The sequence below is a fragment of the Gallinula chloropus genome (assembly GCF_964237585.1).
Source record: "Gallinula chloropus genome assembly, chromosome: 12".
Classification (NCBI taxonomy): domain Eukaryota; kingdom Metazoa; phylum Chordata; class Aves; order Gruiformes; family Rallidae; genus Gallinula; species Gallinula chloropus.
In genome coordinates, this window is record NC_140097.1 from 8,470,616 (window position 1) to 8,494,853 (window position 24,238).

The window sequence follows — 24,238 nt, forward strand, 5'->3', positions numbered from 1 at the left end:
AAAAACTACGCTCTCTGTGCCTGGCCAGGTGAAAATGCCAGGTACAAAAGGGAAGCTTGTAAATCTACTGAGCTGTTTCCTCCTGGCAAACTGCCCCCCCCTCCTTTACCTCTACCCAAAACTGGTTAAGCACCAAGCACTGCTCAAGACTGGAGACTGGTAAGTACATGTCATTCCTCCTACCTATAAAAAACCCACCATTTAATAAAATAAAGGTAAATAAAGGTAGTAAATGATATTTATTCCTAGTCTTATTTTATTTTATCCAGTACACATTTCTCTCAGAATTTTTGATGTGCTCCTCTAGCCAGAGCTGTCTGTGCCAACACAATGACTGCAATCTCCCTCCCACCCTCCTCCATCCAGCTCATTATCCAGGGTCTGACAGAAGCAAGCGCCAGCTGCTCTACAAAAAGGCACATGAAAACACTTCAGCAAGGCATGAGAAAATCACCTGCCCATAAGGAAGAGCTCCCCCCCATCCCATCACCACTACCAACAGATTGATACAAAATGTTGAATTAAAAGGTTCACGGTTCTTCAAAGTCTGGTTACTGTAAAAATGAGACCCATAACCACATCTGGATACTCTCTTCCCATTCAAACACCCAATGAGTCAGTGGTAATGGGGCCGAAATTTTATCTCTGACCTTGTCCCGTCATGTTTTCCTTTTGTCAGGTATCTCTAAGGCCCCACAGCCAGTCAGCAGGAACAGGGACATTGCTAATTTGAGACTCATATTCTGGGGCTTTACCATCACAGGGCCTTGTGACAGCAAGTTTCACAGGTAACTGTGGGCACTCACAGGACGAGTTAAGTTACTGACACATACCAACAAGGAACACCTGCATAATCCACATCCTATCTTTGGTAGCTCACAGCTGTCCTCAGTGCCATTTGATGACAGAGTAGACAAAATAATTATCCTATGAGTAATTTACCTTTGGAAGCCTCTGTGCCGAGAGGATTTTCCAAGATGTCTGTCATATCTTGGCTCCAAGCATCCTTCACGGCAGACTTGGACACCTTCCTGTTGTTCAGCCTTTGCTGTGGTCTGAAGTTATTCCTCAGGTACTCCACAGACTTGACGTGATCTTGCTGTTCAGTGGTGAATATGGAGTAGAAGGCCTCCAGCTGATGGCAGGGGAGAGAAACAACGTTAATTAGGAAAAAAAAAAAAAAAAGTGGTGAAATCTGGGTGGCTGATAAGAAAGTAAAATAGCAGGAAGTAAAGTGTTGATGCCAAGACTGATAAACCACATGGGAAGTCAGGCTGCCCACTGAAATCACTGCCAACCCTCTTATCTTGGCACAGCGCTTATCCTGCCCAACAAGGGAGAAGGCATTCTAGCGACCTGTTGACGCCTGTCATGGGCAAGGAAACATTTGCCCTTAAGACCCCTTGTCTGGAAGGGTTTTGCATGTGACACAGTCACGTCAAACCCTCCTCACCACTGGCACCGTTCTGTTTTGCAGGACTGTGTCAAAAAGGGTTTTCAAGTCATTCCCCCCTCCAAGAGCCTTCTCCAGGACAGGGCATCGCTACCTTATCTCCAAATGCTTTATGAAGTTGAGTTGCCCAGCTAAGCTACAGGCAGTTCTTGAAGCCCTTTCATGGGAAGGTCACTGTAGTTGTCACACCTTCACGGGATGGATGGCCAAACCCACGAGAGCAGGTCAGCAGCAGAACAGAGCAACCTCAGGACCACTCACTCCAACTGTCCTGACCTCCCTACTGCCCACTGCTCCCTTCGATACCTAACTACAGGGTGAGAAAAAAGATAATGCAGAATAAATGTGTTTAGGTGCAGTTAGCACATAGTCCTCTGGGAATAAGTTTCTTCCATTGGATTCAGATCTCAGCTATTTTTAATAAAATGTATTAACCTGTAAAGAAAGAATTGTAATTGGAAAACTTTTCTGTTACTTCGTACCTTAGTATTTCTTAGAAAGAAATTTCTAGCAAACGAAGGTGAAAATATTTTCAGGTAATGTTTTTCTCACAGCTATCAAGGTCAGTATAGCATTTATTAATAGCTTGTTATCATTCAGGTCAAGAACTGAATTCGTTATGTTGCTGCTAGAAAGGCTGAGCAAGACAGAGCTGAGAAGGATTCAGTCCTGATATTGTTTACATCAACTTCAATTACATATATTGATAGTATGGATTCTGGGGGTACCGAGTCTGGTCCAAGACTTCAAAAAGGGACTTGAATTACATTTAGAGCTTAATGACAGGTCAACTTTGAAGGCTACACCCTTTCTGTTAAGTGCATCTGTTTTAAAAGCTATGAAGCGTTGAGAGTCCTGTGACTTGCAACTGGGAAAAATTATCATCGTAGCCTCAGTTGATAGTACTGATAAAAATAATCAAAGGAAGGTGTAACAGAGCAGCTAAGTATCCTCCACCAAATCAAGAGGTGCTCACTACTATTTAATTTCCCTTCAAACCAGTAATCTGAACCCCCCTTTGCTGCTGCTCTCCAGCTTACCCAGCCTGTTGGGTTTGACAACCCTAGTGATTAGCCTGAAATCTGTAAAACTTCTAGTAGCCCCCAGGGCAGGAGTGACCAAATCTTTTTACACACTTCCTTTCAAAAGTAACCCCCCCTGGAGTGGGTGGTGCATTGAGCAAGCTAATGGAGACATGTGTAGGAACATTATCCCTGGGATGGATGGGGGGGAAAGGACAGATCTCGCAGCTGTAATCCTGCATTTGGCAACTCTGCACTGCAACACAACAGCAAGGGAACTGGCTCCTACAATCACCTCTGAGACAGCAGCACAACGCAGGCTTACACGCTTTTAGTGGTATCTTCCCACTAATCATAACTATTCTTGCTGTACAAGCAGGGAAACTGAGGCAGGCGACCAGCAGGGAGGGCTGAAAGCCAGGGACCAGTTCCCACCTCAGGCAGGCAGCTCAGGTACTGCTTCCTGCCTTGCGGGGGCTGTTGGTGGGATTTGGATTGTACTTTTCCTGCATGCTAGATGAATGCCCTTTTCCCTGGCTCTCAACATCAAATCTCTCTCTGATTCTTCAGAGAAACATCATGAAAAAATCTTGAAAGCAATTTCCTAATTATTAGTAGGAGCCCCTCAGAAGCACTTGACAGATGGGTTAAAAAAGGGGTAAAAGGAGTACTATCTTACACTTTTGTCTTAAGAAAAAAAAAACACCCAAACCCAGCAGATGATCCTGCTCTGCCCTTCTGTGAAAGCACAGACCAAAACTCTTGTGAATATTTACATATTTTCTGCACTTCACTCACAGGAAGCAGTTTTGATGAAGCCAGCTAACAGGGCTTAAGGTTACTTTATAAAAGCTCAAGAACTTGCGTAGCAACAGCTTCTCTGAAGCCAAGTCTCTAGGCTTACACATCCATGACACTAATTGAATTTTTAAACTTTCAGAGAGAACTTTTAAAATATTTTCTTCTGCCATGCTACCTTGGGGAGTTATAATTGCATTTTAACAACTGCCAATTCAAATATGATTTTTAACCTTCCCCTTTTTATGTGTTGAAGTATATATAAGTAATTTCAACTTCATTTTTTCTATAAAAATATTATCTACCACAAATGAGAAATTAATTTATCTATAGCTGCCAGAAAAAAATAATTATAAGAGCTGCAGTCAAGGAGCTACATTCATGCTCTTCAAGGAGTACAAGAGCTTCTGTTCAGAAGAAGAAACGAAAAGCTGTTGTAAGACTATTGTAGATACAGGGAAACCTGATCTGAAACTCCAATTCCTGTAATTACAAACCATTAAAGCCTGATGCGTACAGTTTACTAAGGGTTGGATATATAAATGGCAATTAAAAATACTGAAACTGTTATAAGCACAATGAGATTCTCTGAGGTATGTATTACGAGAGATAATGCCATGCTTTGGGTCACTGAATGCACTCTGCTTTACAATGGATCTGCAGGGTGACACGGCTTGCCCTGTTTTGTTGTCTAATTATCAGGGAAGATGACAATGATGGAGCACTGAGAATAAAAGAGAGAAGCCTCCACAAATGGACCACTTCTGTACTGTCCTTTTTACACCAAGGTATTTTGCACAGAAGCATGGATTTAATTGGAACAGCAACAAAGCTTAAACAATATCACTTTCCTCCTCTGGGATTACACGCTGCTTCATGGGGTTTGTGATAAAGAAGGTTAAACTATGGCAATGGATTATGTTGCACTGTTTCTGTGAGAGGAACAAATAATAATCATTGCAATGGCAGGGTGGCAGGCTCTTAAAACACACCCATCTAGAGCCGTCAAGGGGAAGAATACTATTATTTATACCACATGTGTTGTAGTATCAATGAAAGCCTGTCTACACGCAGGATTCCCAGCCCTTCGACCACACATGCATGCATAAAGCAGCACAACGCCAAATTTTAAAGGCTTGGCTTGGCACAGCTACTACTGTACAGCACAGGAAAGAGGCTATGCCAGGATAAAGTACCTTTATACCATTCTAGTGATGGCCATAATTGGTATTTACCGCCTTATTTGCATGTGTTAAAGAAGAAAAAGAAGAAAACAGAAGTCATGACCCACCTGATGCGTATAGAGGGTATAAAACTGAGCGTGGGCCAGGCCTTACAGCCACCAAATAATAAACAGTAAACTTATTGATGTAGTGAAAAGCTACAAGGGATTGCAAGTATCCTGCAGGCAAGGACAGAATTCAAAATGATCTCGACAATCAGAGAAATAGCCTGAAATAAAACAAAGGGTCCGATTCAAGCGGGACCATGTGCAGAGAGTCCCACGCTCCAGCCAGAGCCGTGGGCTGCACGAACGCATGATGTGCTCAGCACGGCTAGAGAGCGCTCTGGGGAAGGCCTGGAGCAAAAGGGCTCCTGCTTGACCAGGAGCCCAACACCGGCGGTAACGTCACAGTTTTGTGAAAATAGCAAAATAACACCGGCACGGGTGGGCGGTCGCACGGATCCTGCCGTGACCCTCAGCCTGGGCAGGGCCCCAGCTGAAGCGCTGCCATGGGTATGAGCACAGCATTTAAAAAAAAAATAAAATGAAAGAGTCTATGGAGAAGCAATGGGATCTAGAAAATATGAAAAAAAGCCCAAGGCATGGTGATTGCCTACCGCCCTCCTGAAACGTTGAGAACCAGCTTCTGTCAGTCACGATCACCCAGTGACCTATTCACTTACGCTTTACAGAATTGCTGTCTTGAAAGAGTTTGCTTTCGGTGGCTTGAGCCAGCTGAATAAAAGGAAAGACTAACTCCAGCAGGATGGCTTTCTAAAGACAACAGTCTTACCATGTCAAACTATGCTTAATGGGTAAACATCTGACTCCATCCAGCCATCACTTTATCGGGAGCATTCTGCTCCAGACAAACCCCAGACATTGCTTCTATTTGCATTAAAAGCTGCTATGTGCTAATTTTAAAGATTTGTGCACCAGCTCTCTAAGCACATAATGGCAGCTTTACTGTGTTATAAAAACAGTTAAGCATGGAGAATTAATGGGAAGACGTCTTTTCTAATGTAATTAGTTCAAATTACTAAATCTGAGCAGAACTGAAATCACTCACTTTACTTTGAAAAGAAAGTTTCAATTAAAAAGAATAAAAAGGAACTCCATGTAAATATTTACACCACAGCTTAATTTAATCTTTGCAAAAACAATACCAAATAAATCACTGAAAGGAAACTAGGTTTCATGTTGTACTGTCTACTTAAGACTGATGGCTCATGTTCAGAAACAATATTACTTAAGAAAAACCTAAAAATCACCGACACTTCCTTTTGTGTCAACAGAGGCATTTCTGTGCTTGAAATTAAAATGTCAGGTTTTGAAAACACTGTCTTTAAGAGGGCAAACCAAGAGATGGACTTCACTAACACAATAAACACACCTGATGGTAAGAAATGGGGACGGGCTTCCGAAAAACGATCCACTCCACGATCTCACTACACGGAGGAGTAGTCAGAGAACCTGCGTAGCGGTAGTAACTCCCCAGCGACGTCGGCAGAAGTTCCCGCAGCACAAAGGGATCCAGAAAGGTCTCCTTCTCTGCAGGGAAGATTGACAAGCAGAATTACACTTTTTTTTTTAACGTGTCTTTAAAACAGACATCACATTGATAGGCAGCCTAACAAGGTGTAATGGCAACAACATATTTTATCATATATATATATAATGAACGACGAAAACACCCTATCAGGAGGGCTCTGTAAGAGTTGATGTGTCGATTATTAAAAGAGCAGCCAAAACGCTAGTCAAACCTACACTGAACACGCACGCTCCTATTCAGAAGGCGTGCAGGTGTGAAATGCCCTTGCTATGCCACTGGTTTATGCTAGTATAGAAATACCAGCACTTTCAGCACTCAGTAAATGACTCTTCAGCTCAACGGCAGAGAGAGTTGGCCAAAACCCAGCGGCAACAAAGCTAGCCCCACCGGTCCCACTTGCTGCCTGACCAAAGAGCATTGGGAGCATATCTCACCCATCCCCACCTGTGGGGAAAGGGATGTAGGAGCGGGGTCAACCCCTCCACGGGAGCTGAGATGCAGAAGGTAGAGCCCAGCCGAACCTCTCTGGGTGCTGCTGGGGGGACAAGCTGAAGAGTAGGGCAGCAGGCCACCTCTGAAGCTGAGCTCCAGCTCCATGCAGTGCTCAATGCAGCATCCAGCCAGTGTTCATTCAGGACTGCCAGGACCCAGCTACGCAGGCATTGCCGGGGTGCTGCTAGGTGCAGGGTGCTGCTGGGTGCAGTCAGCACAGGACCAGAACCATGTTTCAGAGGTAGAACCACTGCCTCTTCTCCCTAATCCAAGAAATTCCTTCCCAGGGTCCAACAGTGTGGGGACAAATTCTTTCCTCCCTTTCCTCTGAGAAGCTCCTGGAACAGCCTGAGATGCAAACCTAAGCACTGACAGCATTTAGCTCCAAGGAACAGTGACCAGCTGGTAGTATTTAACTCCATGAAGAAAAATAAATAAATGCAAGGAGGGAACAGCTGTAGGCGAGACAATTTCCCTGCCATCCCCGAGCATTTATCCTCTGCAATTTATGTTGACTCACAGGCTGAAGCTCCCTCTTAGTCTGTGCAAAGGTGTTCACTGCCTCAGGGCATGCTGACCTGCGAGGCTCTCCCATACATCTCTATTCCTCATTGTCAATATTTTTGTGCCTCAAACAAAAGTCCACATTTGGGCAGCGGGACCTCTCCTCTCTGTCTCATCAGAGCTGCTAGGCAAGCCTGCTCCCTCCTTCCCCCCAGAGCAGAGCAGAGAGACAGGTAGGCTGGTGACTGACACACATCCTCCAAAGTCAGAAGGAAAAAAAAAAAAGATGAAGTCTACAGAATTCACTTCCACAGCATCCCACAGTTTTCTAGAAGTTTTGATCAAACCCAGAGTTGCCTATACCTCTGAGCAGCAGCCTGATGGACTTTTTTATCCCTCCACTGCTGCTTTGTCTTTGCAAATTGCAAAGACATGATGAGCTTCAGACATCTTCTATTTTCCTGCACAGGATCAACAGGTATGCAAATGTTTTCATAGCTTTCGGCGTTCCAAAACATGAGTAATTCTATTAGAGTCAAAGCACACATTGTAACAGAGCACTGCAATCTCTGCATTAACAATGTCTTTCCTTTGAATCCCAGCAGATATCAATCACTTCTGCATCCCAAAAGAGGAAACAAACAAATAATAAAAAACATTTTTTCCTCTTCATAGCATACCTCTGGGAAAAAAAAAAAGTGTGCTTAGATAATAAAGAGTAAAATATATATATATATGATTGGCCAAAGTTCAAAGAGATTCTAATCAAGAAGTCATAATCACAGCAAAAGGTCGTATTTAATTTGATTGGCTTATTTTTATGCAGGAAAAAATTGGTTAGAAAAAGTGCAAACTTAGTCATAGGATTTGATTTCCAAATGCAGCACACACACATCTCCACAGCGAAATGACACGGGTTTTCTATTTCGGAAGCTGTCTGTCGCTGTATGGAAGCTGAGCACACAGTGGCCCGCTCTGAATCTGAACGAGTATCTGAACAGGCAAACACCCTCTGCCTCAACCACCATGGCTATGGATGACATAGATGGAAGGCAGAGGTGTATTTTGAAAAAAGCTTTCCTCTCACAGTTAAGAAAAAAAAAAATCACAGTTCAAATTCTCAATTTCACTATTTTTCACTTTTATCACCTTTTATTTACAGTGATGGAATCGGTTAAGATGCTGGATAAACACTTGGTGAGACACCGGGAATACGGAGTATCCCGTTATCAAAGGATGGCAGGAGAACGAAGCTCATTTTACACTTTCAAGGATTTTTGTGCCATATGCTGACAATATTATATTTTAATAATTAATTGTTCATCAAAGGAAAAGATGAAGAACAGGGATGCTAAATTCAAAGTTATTCAAATTGCAAAAATGAATAATGCATGACTTTTATATTAAATACACACTGTATTAAGTAGTCTACATTTCATCCAACTCTGTCTTTCATTTTTAAACATTTTGAACTACAATATGAATAATCAACCAAGGGAAGCTTATTTAGACAGAGAAATACCTTATTTGAATGCAAACTGGAAGTATCCGACTATGATTAAATTTTGGTTATCAATTAGGGAGGGTTTTTTCCTAAGCATTTCGAAAGTCACAGTCAGCTGTGAAAGAGAGTATTTCTTGAGGAAAAAGTAGCTTTGCTAATACACAGTTTAAGTAGGGCAGGGTGTACTCAATCTAATTTTTCATGGCCACAAGCAATGCTGTAAGTTTTCATTAATGAATTCCAAAGATTAAAATTAAAAAAATACATATAATTGGATTAAAATGACTACTAAAACAGATGATAATCAATTGATTATGCTTTAATAACCTAAACACTTCTGAAAACAGTTCATTTGTATCACTTCCATCTAGATGCATGGTGCACAATTTTAGAGACCAGAGTCATAAACAGATCCCAGGCAAAGCTCATGAGGTTCAACAAAGCCACGTGCAAAGTCCTGCACCTGGGTTGGGACAACCCCCATTATCCATACAGGTTAGGAGATGATATGCTTTAAAGCAGCTCTGAGGAAAAGGACTTGGGAGTACTCGTGGATGAGAAGCTGGACATGACCACGTGCATCTGCAGCCCAAAAGACCAACCACCTGGTTGATCCTGGGCTGCATCAAAAGAAATGTGGCCAACGGATTGAGAGAGGTGATTCTGCCCCTCTACTCTGGTGAGACCTCACCTGGAATACAGTGTCCTCAACACAAGAAGGAGATGGACCTGTTGAAGTGCACCCAGAGGAGAGCCACAAAAATGATCAAAGGGCTGGAGCACCTCTCCTGTGAAGACGGGCTGAGAGAGTTGGGCTTGTTCAGCTTGGAGAAGAGAAGGCTCTGGGGGGACCTTATAGTGGCCTTCCAATCCCTGAAAGGTGCCTATAAGAAAGCTGGGGAAGAACTGTTCACGAGGGCATGCAGCAATAGGATGAGGGGTAATAGTTGTAAATTAGAAAAGGGGAAATTTAGGTTGGACGTCAGGAAAAAATTCTTCAGTATGTGGGTGGTGGATCACTGGCACAGGTTGCCCAGAAAGGCAGTGGAGGCCCCAACCCTGGAGATATTCAAGGTCAGGCTTGATGAGGCTCCAAGCTACCTGACCTAGTGAAGATGCTCCTGCTCACTGCAGGGGGTTGGACTAGATGACCTTTAAAGGTCCCTTCCAACCTAACCCATTCTATGATTCTGTGATCCTCATGTGAAGTTTAAAAAGAAAAGGAAATGAAGGAGTCTACCTCCCATATCCTTTGAGAGCATATAGGAACAATAAATACAATGAAGTTATGTTCCTAAAAGCTTGACACATTGTTTAAAATACAATTTTGAAGGCATGTCATTTTAAAAATTTCAACCCTAAGCTGGTGGTGGTTGTTGGTAAAACCATCTGGAGAATAATCTGCAAGCTAAGCAACAACACTTCTTGAATAAGGCTGAAATATCTATATACATAATCACATGTGTATATATATAATTCCTACTAAATGGGAAAGAACAAGGTTGGAAATAATATGAAACCTTTCTCTACCATCTTTTATGACCAGCTCCTATTTCCCACTTTCAGTGCTTGAGACAGGCACGAATTGTGGAACAGACTGAGCAGGGTGAGGAGTTCCTAGGAGGGAGAAGTAGACAAGGCTGGGAACTATAAGACAGCATTTGCTGACAGTTACTAAGAACCAACTGGCAGATAAAACCCCAAAAAACATGTTGGTGAAAACATGTGTTCACCTGCAAATACCTGTCCCCCACTGTAATCAATGCTGTAGAACTGATCTATGAGCCATCTACTCGTTCTTATGCATAAACTAGTGCCCATGTGGAATCAATCTCTTTCCTGCTCCTTGCCTGGCTCCCATCTCAGCACCTGAACGCAGACAGACACCTATGCAGACAAATAAACCACCTGGAGTTCCTCTGGGAAAGCAACAATACACATGCTGCTGCAGTCACCACTCCCAGGCAGTGCAGGGAAGGGCAGCACCCAAAACATGCACTGAGATGCCCCGCTCATGCCGTACAGCCAATTCTACTGACAGTTAACAAACAATGGTTCTTTGTTTACGGCACCAAGGCCCATAAAAGAAGTGTTCACTCTAGTATTTCCAAAGGAAAAAAAATTAGCAAGTACCACAGATTCATTGTTGACAATTAAGACAACGAATGTGACATTTAAACTACTGAGTGTTGCACAGCATGGAAGGACAATATTGTATTTTAAGTCTTGCATTCACAAAAAAGAATTAACAGAGCTAGCTGGTAATATATTTGACCTTCTGATGCAATATTCATGCCTAACTCCCATAACAGCAACGTGAAAACCAACACTCACTACGTTCTTGGTTTAGGCTGGTAAATCTCCCTGCTATTTTGCACGGGACCAAGGGCCATTCTTTGCATTACCCAACCCAAAGGCAGAGCAATCTGCAGGCATGCTTCATTTACACCCTTTGTCAAAGCATCGCCCCTAGATGTGAGCTAATACTGAATTGTGCACAATAGTTTTCCAAGCAGAGGAAAAAATGGGATCTTAAACCAGATCCCAGTGGTGGATGTCCACACACTGCAGTTCTCGCAAGCTGATGCCAACAAATATTACACTGCAAGAGCAATCAGCTGAATGTTTTAAGTTCAAGGACTGACTTGCTAAAAATACATTCTGTAAAACGCTGGATAAAGATAGACCTGAATTTTAACCAAATTGCTGTAGAGTAAGAGGCTTCTTGAGATACACAGGTAAACAGCACACAACTATCTGCGATCAAAATCCTTTTTAAATCCAACAGGAACTTGGATCGGAGATCACAAGAAAATAACTATATGCCAAGTCCATTTATATCTCGTGGAATGCTTTGGGACTTTCATCATGCTTTTCTGTAAGAAAACAGGAACTTGGCTGCATTGAAAACAGTATCTTAAAATGAGCTTATTTCCAAAATTAACGTATGTGCAATGCCTGATAGGTGGAAACGTTACCCAGCTACACTTGGAATAACTGAAATCTGCAATACCAATATGAAGAGCTTTGAAAGTCTCCCAAATTTGTTAAACAATGTTACTGCCAATTTCATTTTCACAATGAGCCAAGTCATTCTAAAGCCTCTGCATTCAAACATTTAAAAAGCAAACACACAAAAATAATCAAAAGGACACCATGCTGCACACCCACTGAGCTAGAACTCCCCAGATAAAGCAGGCTGCACACCAGAGCCAGGGACCAGCCTCACGGTGGCGATTTTAGAGATGAGATTACAAATATTATGTTACCTCAACTGAAAACGTCAGCAGATGAGTACTTGCTGTGTAAATCCAGCACGAAGAGCAGTTTCTGACAGCCCCCTGTACTCAGGGTAATTCTTGTCATTTATTCTGCAATTATTTTTCTCACTTTTATTCTTTTTTTTTTTTTTTTGAAAAAACAGAGTCTCTGCTGAACAAGGAACCGTAAGGATGCAGAAAGCACAGCATGGTGGGGAGGAAGGGAATGAGATAATAACACAGTCCTGCAGTCTAATTTAATCTGAGACAATCAGTGAGTGGTACAAAAAAACAGGAGGGAAGAAGAAAAGGCAAGTCTCCCCTGCAACAAAAATTGAAGTTGAACATCTCAGTGCCAGGTGTCAGTCTCAGGCTTCATTTTTCTCACTCCCTCTCCTAAAACAGCTTAGGAGTAAAAGGTGTGGCTGGGGAGGAGAGAAATGGACACTTTAAAGAAGTAAAAAATAATTTTGAATCTTTAATGCTTCAACACTGCTGATGAAGGGCTTGGCAGCAGTTCAAGACGGGGTTGAGGCTCCTTGGGTTTCACAGAACCTACCTGAAAGCAGAGGGACGTGCAGAGACAAAGCTGGAGAGATGCAGAGAATAAGACATACAAAATGGGCACCAGCAGCAGGAGGAAAAAGAAACTGTGACAAGTTGTTGAGAGGGGAAGAGGATCCCTGGAGCAAGTGGGACCCTGGCAGAGGTAGGGTGAAGTGAGAAAGGAGCAGGGGATGTTCACGTGTGTTCTCAGGCTTTGCCACCCCTCTGCTCTGCAAATGTCCTCAAACCCACCAGCTTCCCCCCACTGCAGACACTTTGTTCACGTTCACCATCAACCTTAATTCCTGACTGTTGAGTTCTTATAACCACAATCTTCCTTTTGTTGGTACAAATTAGCTTTCTCTGTGCAGTGTATTAATTCTATGTCAGCTTGCTGGTCTTGGCTCAGCTGTGACCAGCACCGCTTTCCGCAGAGCAGAGGGGTGAAGGACCACAGATTTCCAACACTTCCATCATTTATTCTTTTAAACGATACAGACCCCTGCAGCTATGAGCAGAGCTGCCCTATATAAAGGTGTGAACTTATCACCTCTGCTCTCATCTTCATTTCCCACTTCCCTCCTACTCCCCTTTGCTCCACAGCTATCGTGTCCTGGCCCCTTTCACAGGGCTACTCTGGCTGTGAACACAAGAACAGAGCAGAAAACAAAAGAATATATCCAGATCATCCCCGAGGAAAAAGGAATGCTCCTCCACATTTCCTTCTCAGTTTAACACATCGCGCTGCTCTCCCTTTGATGGCCATCCTTGTTCCAAATTGGGCTGCTGCTTTCTTCAAAGTTTTACTTTAAAAGACAAGGTCCCACGGTATCACATCTCACCCTCACCCCTCTCCCCCGCCTTTCTTCTCCACAACCCCTGGATATTTGGTGCAGAAAGCAAACAGCTTGTCAGGTGGTGTTATGGTTAAAGTTAAAAACAAAAGAAAAAACCTGTCATGCTGCTAATGGTGTTTTCTTGTTATTATGCCTTCTGGTGTGATAGATCCACAGGGTAACTAACACTGTCTGGATTGCTTCCTTTTTAGTGCTGATTTATTTTAACAGGTTATTCGCTGCCTTTTTGTCTAGGACAACTGGAGAGATGTGAAACATATTTATTCTCTATCCTTTCTCATTATTAAAGCAATTCTGTTTCTACTGTATTTTGGTATCATCTCCCCAAAAGCTCTGGAAACTTTGGTGGTCACCACCAGCTTGCCTGAATGCCTCTTGCCCATTTTGAGGGAGGCCCAACATCACACTCAGCTCCCTGCTGAGCTTAAGTTACGGCATTTTAATAATACAAAGGCAGAAGAAAAAAGCAAGATTTTTTCCCCCAAACTCCCTTTTAAATAAACAAAGATTCCTCTCTTCCCCTCACCCCACCCCACGTTCACAAACAAGCAACAGATGCCATCGATTCGCTTTGTACCTCAGCTTTTGATCTGGCTGCACTTTGATTTTCAGTGCTCGCTTTTGACAAGGAAGGGAATAAGAGCCCCATTTCTGTGACATTAATAGAGGCTTTTCTGCTGTGGTAATATATTTGTGCTCTGCTAATAATTTTCTGCTGATCCGTGTAGATTCATGGTGACAGACATGGAGAACAGGACAGAGTGACAAAACATGGTTTCCATCATTCCAGGGGCCTGGGGTAGCATGGGCTGGACTGCTTCTCCACCCATCTGCCTGCCAGAGCATCCCTACCCAGACTGGGAGAGGGTAAATGCTGCACAGGCTACAGTGCCAGGCGCTGCCCTCACGACTGCCCTCTGTGAAGGATGCTCTTTTAATGTCTTTCAGACTGTTGGTAAGAACATGGAAGAGGCATCTCTAAGAGGCTTACATACAAAACTAAAGAGGGCAAGTAGAGAGAGCAGAGGTGGAAAAAAGCAATGCTACTGTGCAACAGCTCCATCCAATCAGGTGCTCCTCTGAGATCTTGCTGGAGTATGTGGTAGACAAAAGCTTTAGTAGCCATTTTAATGCACATAAACTGTATAAGACACAACCTGGTATTTTGTGTTCTCCTATTCCCACAAGGGCACAATCATTCTCTCTGAGGCCTCAGGAGCTGCCTCAGACCTTGCACAACAGCAGGTCCATCCTGCCCCGTGCTCCTCAGCATCACAAGGAAGATGAGGAGTGGACAGGGGCTCAGAGCAGGGCACCCAGCTGAGCACATTGGCAGAAAAGTCTGAATTGCAGCACCATGACTGGACCGTGCGTGAAGCAAGTACAGCCTGGCACTAGCGACTTTACTGCCTCAGCTAATGATCCACCTTCAACTAAGGATGTGCATCGTCGCACCAGCATTGCTGGAGACCTTTCCCATCAGCTTTTGTGATGAGATGAGCATTTGAAGATGAGCTAAAAAAGACCCCCAGCGGCAAGAGCTGAAAGACACCAGCAAGTCGGCATCAGAAAATTCCTCTCCCGCCTGCCCGTGACTCCATCCCTTCTGCAGAGAGGGGGCTGCACGCTCCCAGCTGTCAGTCCCTGGCGGGCTCCGCGGCAGACGCACACTCGTGGCAGGGAAAGCAGGAGTGAGAATAGCAGGCACCTCGCTGGCGGGAGGTGTGACAAATCCTTGGCAGAGCACAGAACCAAAAAGCAATTTCAAAATCAGCAACAGGCAGCTGACAGCTCTGAAAACAGCCTCCTTGGCGGCCGCGTGCCTTTACAACGCTCTGCGAGGGCGGGTGCAGGAGTTGGGGAGCACTGACGTGATGAGAACGTACTGTTCGGCAGGAAGATGCGGGGCAAACCCCAGAGCATCATCATTGATCCAAACATTGTTAGGCTGTTTGGTACATCACTGGTTCTCCTTCCAGCTAAGAAACTTTATATGGTTGCTCATGTAAAATTAAACTTAATGTGGCATTAAGATTCTACAAAATTATGCCTGGAGATGAGGAAACAAAGTGAACTCTGAGTAGCAACTAAGCCTGTATTGATTTTTATGCATGTGTTTCTCTATCATTGTTACTAAGCTGGTGACACTGTGAAAGGAACAATTATTTATGTTCCATCGAATTAGTAAGTAATTCAAATCCCTGATGAAATCTCAAGCAAAAACTGCTTTTATTTCCGCACAAAGTCCTTCTGATGCTGGAATTGTTCACTTACCCCTGGAAGGGCACTGTGAGAATACAGGAACTTCACAGAAATACAGAAAAATAAAAAGCTATGCAAGAAAAATGAAAAACCAGCTCACTACTCATGAGCACCAGCACTACATCTAACCAAGGGTCACTGGATCTGTCACCATCACAGGGACAGGCTGGCATGGGTGCTCTGCACTGCATAGTGCAGTGTGAAGTTCCCAGGCAGGATCGGGACTTAATGTGCCAGCCCAAGGCAAATGGAGAAATGAGGATGAGTGTTTGTGTAGGTGTGTAATTTCCCCTCTGAAAACTGAATGACTGCTGGGAAGGAGTGACCATCCTGTCCAGCTCAGTGAGGGTGTTCAGCCAGTCGGAAGGGAGAGGGATATGGAAAACCAAGGGAATCTTATTTAAATAAACATGTTGCAGTGAGGTACATGGGATGAGCAAACCTGAGGTGTGGGGCATCTCTCCTGCTCCAGCAGAGGGTCTATGACCATGGCCTAATTTAAAAGCAAGATGGTTATCTCAACATAGATACGTATTCTTGATTTCTACATTATAGGCACGTGTCTCTGTATTGTGATGATCACCTAAAAATAATGTGGGCACAGAAATGTTATAAAATTAAAAGAAATCTGAGGTTTCCATATTGCCTTTCTCCAGCTCCTTTTGTTGAATCCCTGCTTGACCTAACCGTCCTATCCAAAAACCGCAAGAGTTTCCCACTGTATTTCAGCCAAAAAGTCCTTGTTGCCTTAGGGTTCCAGCTGAATGCAGCCAAAAGGAAGGCAGGAAGAACCTTTTCAAATAAATTAAAAAAAATATGCTCGCGGAAGATGAAGTAAATTACATCAAGAAAAGAAATGAGGGTGCCTGGAATAAAAGCTCACATCTTTACTATTATGCTATATAATAACATTAAAAGAGAGATATGATATGAGAATTCTTCACTGAAGCGTTCCATCAATATTTAACTTAAAGAGAACAATTTCTTTGAACAACTACTTTGTAGGAGGAAATTCCCTTACTCTAGCCACCGAAAGCGCCTCAGAAAAGCCCTTTAATCAGGGCCTTTGAAACAGGAAGGAAAGCAAGATTTTCCTCTTTTTCTTGCTTAATGTTTTGAAAAGGAAACAAGCTATTGAAATATATCAAGCGATTTCCTTTACTTGAAACACTAGCTGCCTTCTGTGCATTGTGAGCAAAACAAAAATAAATGCCTTTTATCCACCCAGATTTTGCTGCGGGTAAGGCAGCACCAAGATGGACTAATCATTATGTGGTCAGGGAATCACAGCCTCGGGACTGTGCCACATCCTACCCAAACAATTATTTTTGGGAATGGAATAATACTCTTAGGAGACACCCTTAGAATTATCCACGAGTGACCATTTCGGCCGTGGTGGCGAGAAACAAGAGAGGGAGCAGAAATAAAAATGATGAGATGGCAAAACCACTGTGGGGGGGGTAGAGTCTTGAAATAGAAGGCAGGTAGAAAACAAAGCTAAAAAGAGATCCCGGTCCAGTTAAATGGCAGCTTTGACTTCAGCGTCAATTTGCAGAGCCGTTGAGAAATCCTTGCAGCCCAACTCGTCCTCGCTTTATTTTTGCTAGCCTGTTCTGTTACCCAGTGGGAGCTAAATAATAACATCTATTTTTGTGGGAAACAACACAGTTTTTCAGCTCAGTGTGTTGTTTTTATTTCACAGCAGAACACTGCTATTTATAAACAGCAAAACCTATGGAAAATTCTCTAAATGAAGGACTTTATGGTATGTTATCATTTAACCCCTATTTTTCACTTTCATTGGATTTACTAGTATTCCCAGTTGCAATGTTAAATGACTCTGAAAGTAGAGCAATTAATCCAAAATCCTATTTGTTTTAATCTAACACTGTCAACTAGTTTTGGGTTTGCAGTCAAGAGAAAAAAAATGTTTGTTAAGCTCTACAGCACTAGCTAATGTCTAAAGACAATCCTGGGAAAAGGTGCAAAGATGTTTTATCACAGCACTATAGATGGGACGGAGATTTATTATCGTACCTAGTACCATTCCAGCAGATGCCATTTGAATTACAATGAGATTATTAAAACTTTACAAATCATTATATTAAAACCTGACAAGAGTACTTTGGGAACTGGAGCATCTTGATGTCACTGCTAATGATGCATTACCCATGATAAGGTTTCAGGAAAATTCCTAAGTAAAAACTGGTTATAAAAGTATAAAATATATTAATATTTATTTCAGTACCTGCTATAAGTTCAAGGATAATAGGTTTATATGCATCAGAACAGCCGAATGATCGTATTTATGTCAGCATTAGAAAGATGTTCATCTGCTGCAAAGTTTAATTAATTTTCACAGATAGTTAATTTTCTGTTTCATTATCAGCTCCCTAAATTTGAAAGACAAATAATTTATAAACAAATAGAAACTTCAGAGAGGAGTATTTTTAGAGCAAACCGAAGATAAATAGCAGGACTGAAGCATCAACACTGCCTTCGAAGTACTAATATGAATGATATATTGGAGTGGGGTTTGATTGATACCTTACACATTCCAGAGCACTGACTGAAAAGAAACAAATTGTTTACTGTTAACCCCAACCCATTTTCAGGTAACAAATGACTCCGATCTTTACCAATCAAATAATGGCAGTGATGCCCTTAAACATCACCGCATGAGGAATGTGCAGGCACACTGTGTCCTTCCAGGGGTGACCTGATCCCTTAAGGACAGTATTCCTGCCCTTCTCCCCTTCCCAGCAAGAAGAAAGTTTAAGCAGCTACTTACCGTGATGTACGACGCCCTTCAGCCCATGGATAATGGGATCCAGCGCAGGATTGTCCCTCTGACTGACCTACATGCAAAGGATACAGGATTGGTTACATCTATTCTGGCATCAGGCAGAACAGTCTCAGTTTAATCTTCTAAAGAGAAAAAAAGAGATGTTATCTAACAGGCTGCTTAGTTCCCACATTTATAATGGCTCTCCACCAAAATGCCAGAGATACATGACATAATAAAATTAAGTAAGGAAGGTTAAATCAAAAGAAAGCATCCTCTGAATTCATTAAAACATTAGCCATATTATCAGCCCAGCAAAGCCTAAAAACGGAGAGCTGATTTTTCTCCCTCTACTACTTCTGCTTCCACAAAGGAAAACTGCCGTGATAAACAGAAGTTATCTCAGACCAGTTCATCCCTTACTGATACGGGAATAAATCGGGTGTTGCCACTGAAATCAGTGAAGCTGGACCCCTTTCAGCCCTAATGGAGCTGGGCCTTGGCATCGCTTTGCTCTTCATATTTTTACATTACTTAATTTAGTGTCACTTGGACAAGGGAGAGAGGGGAAAAAGCAAGCTTTGTGAGAGGATCTAGAAGATATCTCTGATTCTCGATAATGCAATTGCCTGTTCTGCCAGACCAAAAACTGGTATCTGCAGCACCTCTTCCGTCACCCAGCAATCGCCCATGTCCTCTGCAATGGTGAGACCCAGCACCAGCGTGAGGAGGGGAAGGATGGAGGAAGGATTAACCCTGTTGAGCTCCACAACTTCCAGATTAAACCCATCACTTCAGCCACTTACTTTAACACAGCCAAAGAATCTACAACCAATAATGCAATTTTTATTTTAACCTTTTGCTTCTTCAGGGGTATTGAAGGAATAACTCACAATTTCTGGGAATGTGTTCCATAATTTAAGACTCTTGCCAATTTACTTTTGGGAAACAAATACTGGCATGTACCTCATTGATATAGTACATTTGGGGCTATTGTTGCCACCAGTCAGCACTGGAAGCCTGAACAGTATTGAACATTTTTGGATGGACTGCTCATAATGGGCACACACATTGAATGCAAGAGTTTCTCTGCACTTTGCTGCCTGCCCACCATCTCAATGTCATGAGGAAAAACAGTTTAACTACTTTATGGCCATGTAGTAACATATGAGGAAAAGAGTGGAGACAAAAGAAGCTGTCCCCAAGAAAGGACCTTGTACCCAGCAGGAACACATTCATGTGAAGTACAGAAGCACACTCCTAGGAAGAAGACATCATGGACTGCAGCACATCAAAAAAAGTGCTATTGTAAAAAAAATCCCTAAAGACAAAACCAAAAAGACAATCACAGATTTTAGTGGCCTGAGGAGAGAATGGGAATCCACTGGCCAAATTTCACAAGCACAAGCAATTTCTCCTCTCCTTCCTCCATATGACTAATGAAGGATCTCAGAAACCTCATTATCTTCTTAGCCATCTGCACTGAAAACCCCACAACAATCCACCTTTCTTTTTTCTTTCTGTTTGGCCTTTGAACTACTCTGCTGCGTTCAGGGGATGTTTTCATGCGCTTGTCTAGAGACAAAATGGTTTGTTTTGGGCTGGTGTTTTAAATGGAAATCGAAGATCCTTTTCTCACCACAGTACTCCACAACTTGCAACGACCAGGTAGGGCAAGATATGCCATAAAATTATGAAAGTAGCAACAGCAGCTTTGAAATATATATGGCTTAGATGTTACTGGCAATAACATTATTAGCCCTGAAGGCTGTAAGCTCTTTGAAGCGTGAACTTTTATATGCCCAAAGGGGTGATTTGTACACTTTGGATTCTGTATAAATAATAATCACAGTACACTGAACCCAATGACCCACTTTGTAGGTTCTCTCTGGCTTCTGGGAAAACCAACAGTAAAAACTAAAAATGCAGAGCTGTTCCTGCAGCTTTTCCATTTATTCAGGTTTCTCCAAGCCATGGCTACCACTAAAACCCCCAAAATCATTAAAAAACTTACCAGCAATTTAGTAAAAGACAGAAAGAAAAACTTGCACTGGACTTGAACCACGTTTTATTTATTGCTGCTTAACTACAAATTGCGAAGAGTTTTGTTTGCTTTGTTTTGATTTCTGGTGACAGCTGCAATCAGTCTGAAGAAAGCAAATAGATGGAAAGAATCCTAAAGGTTAAAACTCTTCCTTTTGGGATTTTCTGTCAAAGTCGATCAATTCTTAACCTCCGCCTTGGCAGCACCCTTTTAACGTGCTGAGGTGGTATGCCTAGATAGATCCAGCTACGCAATCTTTTTGATAGCACATTCTGCACATGTGCTGTGCTCTTCAATAGCATGAAATCAACGTTATTTCTTTGGGGGCTGGAAACCAAATGCTCCATGCATCTGTAATCGTGTTTCCTCCAAGGCTATAGGGAGTGGGAGCTCATGTTTCTTTAAAAATCCCATGTAAACAAGTACCACTCGTTGTGGTGTCAGTTCAGACCTGCATGGAGTATAGCCTCAATTTTCTTCCAGATGCTTTCCCCCTTTTTTTCTTATACTCACACACTGCTCTCCTGTACCTCACTACAACTGTTTCCGGATCTTGGAAAGACTATTAGAAAAGTACTCAAAAGTTTCCTCATTTTGTGAAATGGTTCAGGCTTCAGAGCAAAACTTTTCTTACATCTTTTTTTTTCTTTGACTTCTTAAAAAACCCCTTGAATTCCATATCTTTTTTTTCCCCCTTCTTACTTTTCTGTATCCTTTTCCCGCCTGTGTTCATAGAAAAAGCGAGGTTTCTGAAACCCAAAATGTCAAGTTCTATCCCCACTGCAGTACATCTCTGGTTTAACTGGCCTGGAGGTACCATGCTGGTTGAGATCAGAGATTCACCCATACAAGAGTCTTGTCTGACAACAGCTGATAGTTAAAAGAAAAGAAGGGCAAAAAAAGAAGGGAAAAAGGACAAAAATCTCTAGAAGTGTCCTTCTGACCTCCTTTAGGATTCCATGTCACAAAGCTTAAGCTTATATCCTTCTACAAACTGTTTTAATCTTTCTGTTATATAATCTGTATTACAGATACAACAGTATATTTTTTATTATCTTATGAATTTATCCTGAAGGAAAACAGCAATGGATTCTTCAGCCTGACTTTACAGAGCCACAATTCTCATGATGCCTTGGCTGCAGAACTAAGAGAAAGACCACACATCTGTAACCGGGTCTCAGCGCTTAGGCTTCACCCAACGCACACTGGCAAGGCTTTTCTTTTCCTGTGAGAGAAGAGCAATGAGGTTTCCCCTCCTCCTCCAAGAGGCTAACACAGAAGAAACATCCCAAATGAAAATTTCTCAAGCACAGGAATTTCAGGCACAAACACAAACCCGCTATGCTGCTGGTCATGAGTGCTCAGCACAGCAAGAATTAATGGGACAGATGGAAAACCATCCTGAAATTGCCCTAAAATACCCACAGTACCACTACTACAAATGTTGTTTCCTGAACAAGATGCTTTTGCTCAAGACTGACTAACACTCCATAGGTCTGCAGTAAACAGGATAAATAATGCTTGCGTGCATCATTTATAATTGAAAAATGCCTGTAATCCTCTTCAGCAGAAATAAATAGGTAACTATCATGCTAAGCACAAGGGGAAAATAAACAGAAAGATATCATTAAGCAGTTTCCTGTGCTAACAGAGCTCTCACCATAGGGTAAATATGGGATGAACATGACGTGAGGAGGCAAAATCTCTTTGTTTATCAGACCCTTTGGGTGACTTGCATACCTAGTGCACATGCCATTCCGAGTGGGATGAATGGCTTGATGTTGCTGCAGTGAATAAAACAAGTGTTTGTAGGAAAAGGTAATGCACAAGCGACCCCGTTCTGCAGTTGTACATCAGAGATGTTCTTCAAGTGAAGTCATGGTGGAAATCATTACCCTGGACAGGTTGCATTTACTTACAAGTCCCGCATCTAGTGAAGGGACTGAGAAATGATTCATTTCTCAGCGAACAACAAGGCTGATCAGTCATGAACTCTATTGACAACAGCATTAATGCCTTTTAATGGCATAACTTGTTGTCCCCTTGCTTGCAAGTGGTGTTCCTACGGCCTTACCCTCAGTCCACAGGGTAGGAGGCAGTCCAGGGAGTTAAACATCTTCTCACAGTAATGTCTTTAATACTCCAAAGAGAAAACTTCCAGCAAAGAGGCAGAGTAGGAGAGGGACAAGAGGACAGACACAACCGCAGCCATGCTGATCATATGCTGGTAGAGGCACCAAGCCACAGCACGTAAAAACAGAATTTACTGGGCAAGGTACTACTCTAGAGAAAGTCCCTGTGTTTCATCAGTACTAAACTAAGCATGTTCTAGTGAGTTTAAAAACACCCCAACCTGTTCTCATTCTCTACCATTCATTGTACTCTCAAGTAGCTGAAGCTTTCTGCTTGTCTGATTATTGTGTAGGACAAAACCAGATCCTCCTGAAGTCTCTGATTTTACAAAAAATCAACAGAGTTATAAAGTGTTAAAATTTATACCACATGCTATATAATTTAGACCATATGCTAAAGTCATACAAGTAAACCATAAACCATGACTGATGGAAACAGTTCTACAAAGCAGGAAAGAAAAAACTCTCAGGCAAAATTTCTGAGCTTACAATGCTTATTTTAGGAACAAATAAAAGCAGAAAAACAGAGGACCCCCCAAATACACATCAAGGCAGTTAGAGAGGCGTCACGGCAATGCCAGACCTTACTTTGCTGACCCCTGCCCAAAGGGCCAGAGCCCCCCCATTTCCCACTGCTCTGGGCAGCCTCTCTGAAAGACAGGTTTATCCTCCCACCACCCAAGACAAAAATGGTTGGGGGAAGCACCACAAGCTTAGTACCAGGATGGTACCAGTTACCTTGTGAAAAGTAGGTATTTATAGCTCGAATAGCTCTGGAGCAAGGAATACACTTTCCTTTTAAATACATGGTTAAATACATCTTTTGTATTGAAGAAAAGGGTGGGGGGAAAAAAGAACAGAAGAAAACACACCTATTCAGAGTGATAGGAAATACAAATTTCTCTCTCGTTTCCACACTAAAAAAAATATCTGGCATTTAGACTTATTAAACTGTCATAAATTTGCAGCAACTGCTTTCAAGCTCATTAAATGGGCTCACAGACAGTATTGCAAAGCATCTCAAAACGAGGGAGAATGCCACAGTCGGCTATATTGAAAGGCAAAATGACATGCATTTTGTGCAAGTCAGAGGAAAATGAATGGCAACAATTTTGTGATACAGTACCTGAGCCTTTCCCCTCCGAATAGTGATATAATTTACTTTTCTCTCCCACTGCAACATTTGGCCCTTGACTTGGAAACTAAATCTTCCATCTATCAAGCCTTACCCATCTGCTAAGTAAAATGGCCAAGACAATCTGCATGCCTTGAATTCGATATAGCCAGCTGCTCCCAGAGTGCTGTGGCATTAACATCCAGAGACCATCCTCTTGTGCTGTAAAGGACGGTGTCTGCCAAGGATGAATGACTACATACTTAACCGTGGCAGCTGAAGCCAGTGACAATGGCTGACACAGAGAGATGCCAATGTGTCAAATTCTACTTTCAATTACAACAGTGAAAGTCAGGGGTAATATTCCCCCAACCACGCGCCTTCAGCTCCCATTCAGCTTGTGGTTTAAGATCTACAGCTCACCAGCCAAATACTCCAGTCTCCAAACACTCTGTACAAACAACGAAGGAGAAAAAGAAAACTATTATAAATTAACTAGGTTGCAGAGATTAAATTGTCCTGCAGGGTTTCAGGACAATCAACACGGTTAAACAATTCATTCTCTTATCAGCTCAGTGGCGTTGGACAGGTGCCAGTCCTCAATCTCTACAGGAAAGAACCTGATTTTCACTGTTTTAGAACAGAAATGAGAAGAATCCCATTAACGCGAACATTATGCCACACAATA

General features: G+C 42.5%; 1 protein-coding gene across 2 annotated transcripts in view; it reads right to left on the reverse strand.

Moving 5' to 3' along the window:
• PTPRG (protein tyrosine phosphatase receptor type G) overlaps positions 1–24,238 on the reverse strand; it is a gene marked incomplete at its 5' end in the record, with an annotated part of 401,819 nt that overhangs the window by 94,706 nt on the left and 282,875 nt on the right. For both annotated transcript variants that reach the window (XM_084269424.1, XM_084269423.1), the window contains 3 exons: positions 943–1,135; positions 5,892–6,049; positions 18,267–18,333. In XM_084269424.1, the coding sequence (XP_084125550.1) occupies positions 943–1,135; positions 5,892–6,049; positions 18,267–18,333 (418 nt within the window). The remainder of the gene's footprint in view (positions 1–942; positions 1,136–5,891; positions 6,050–18,266; positions 18,334–24,238) is intronic.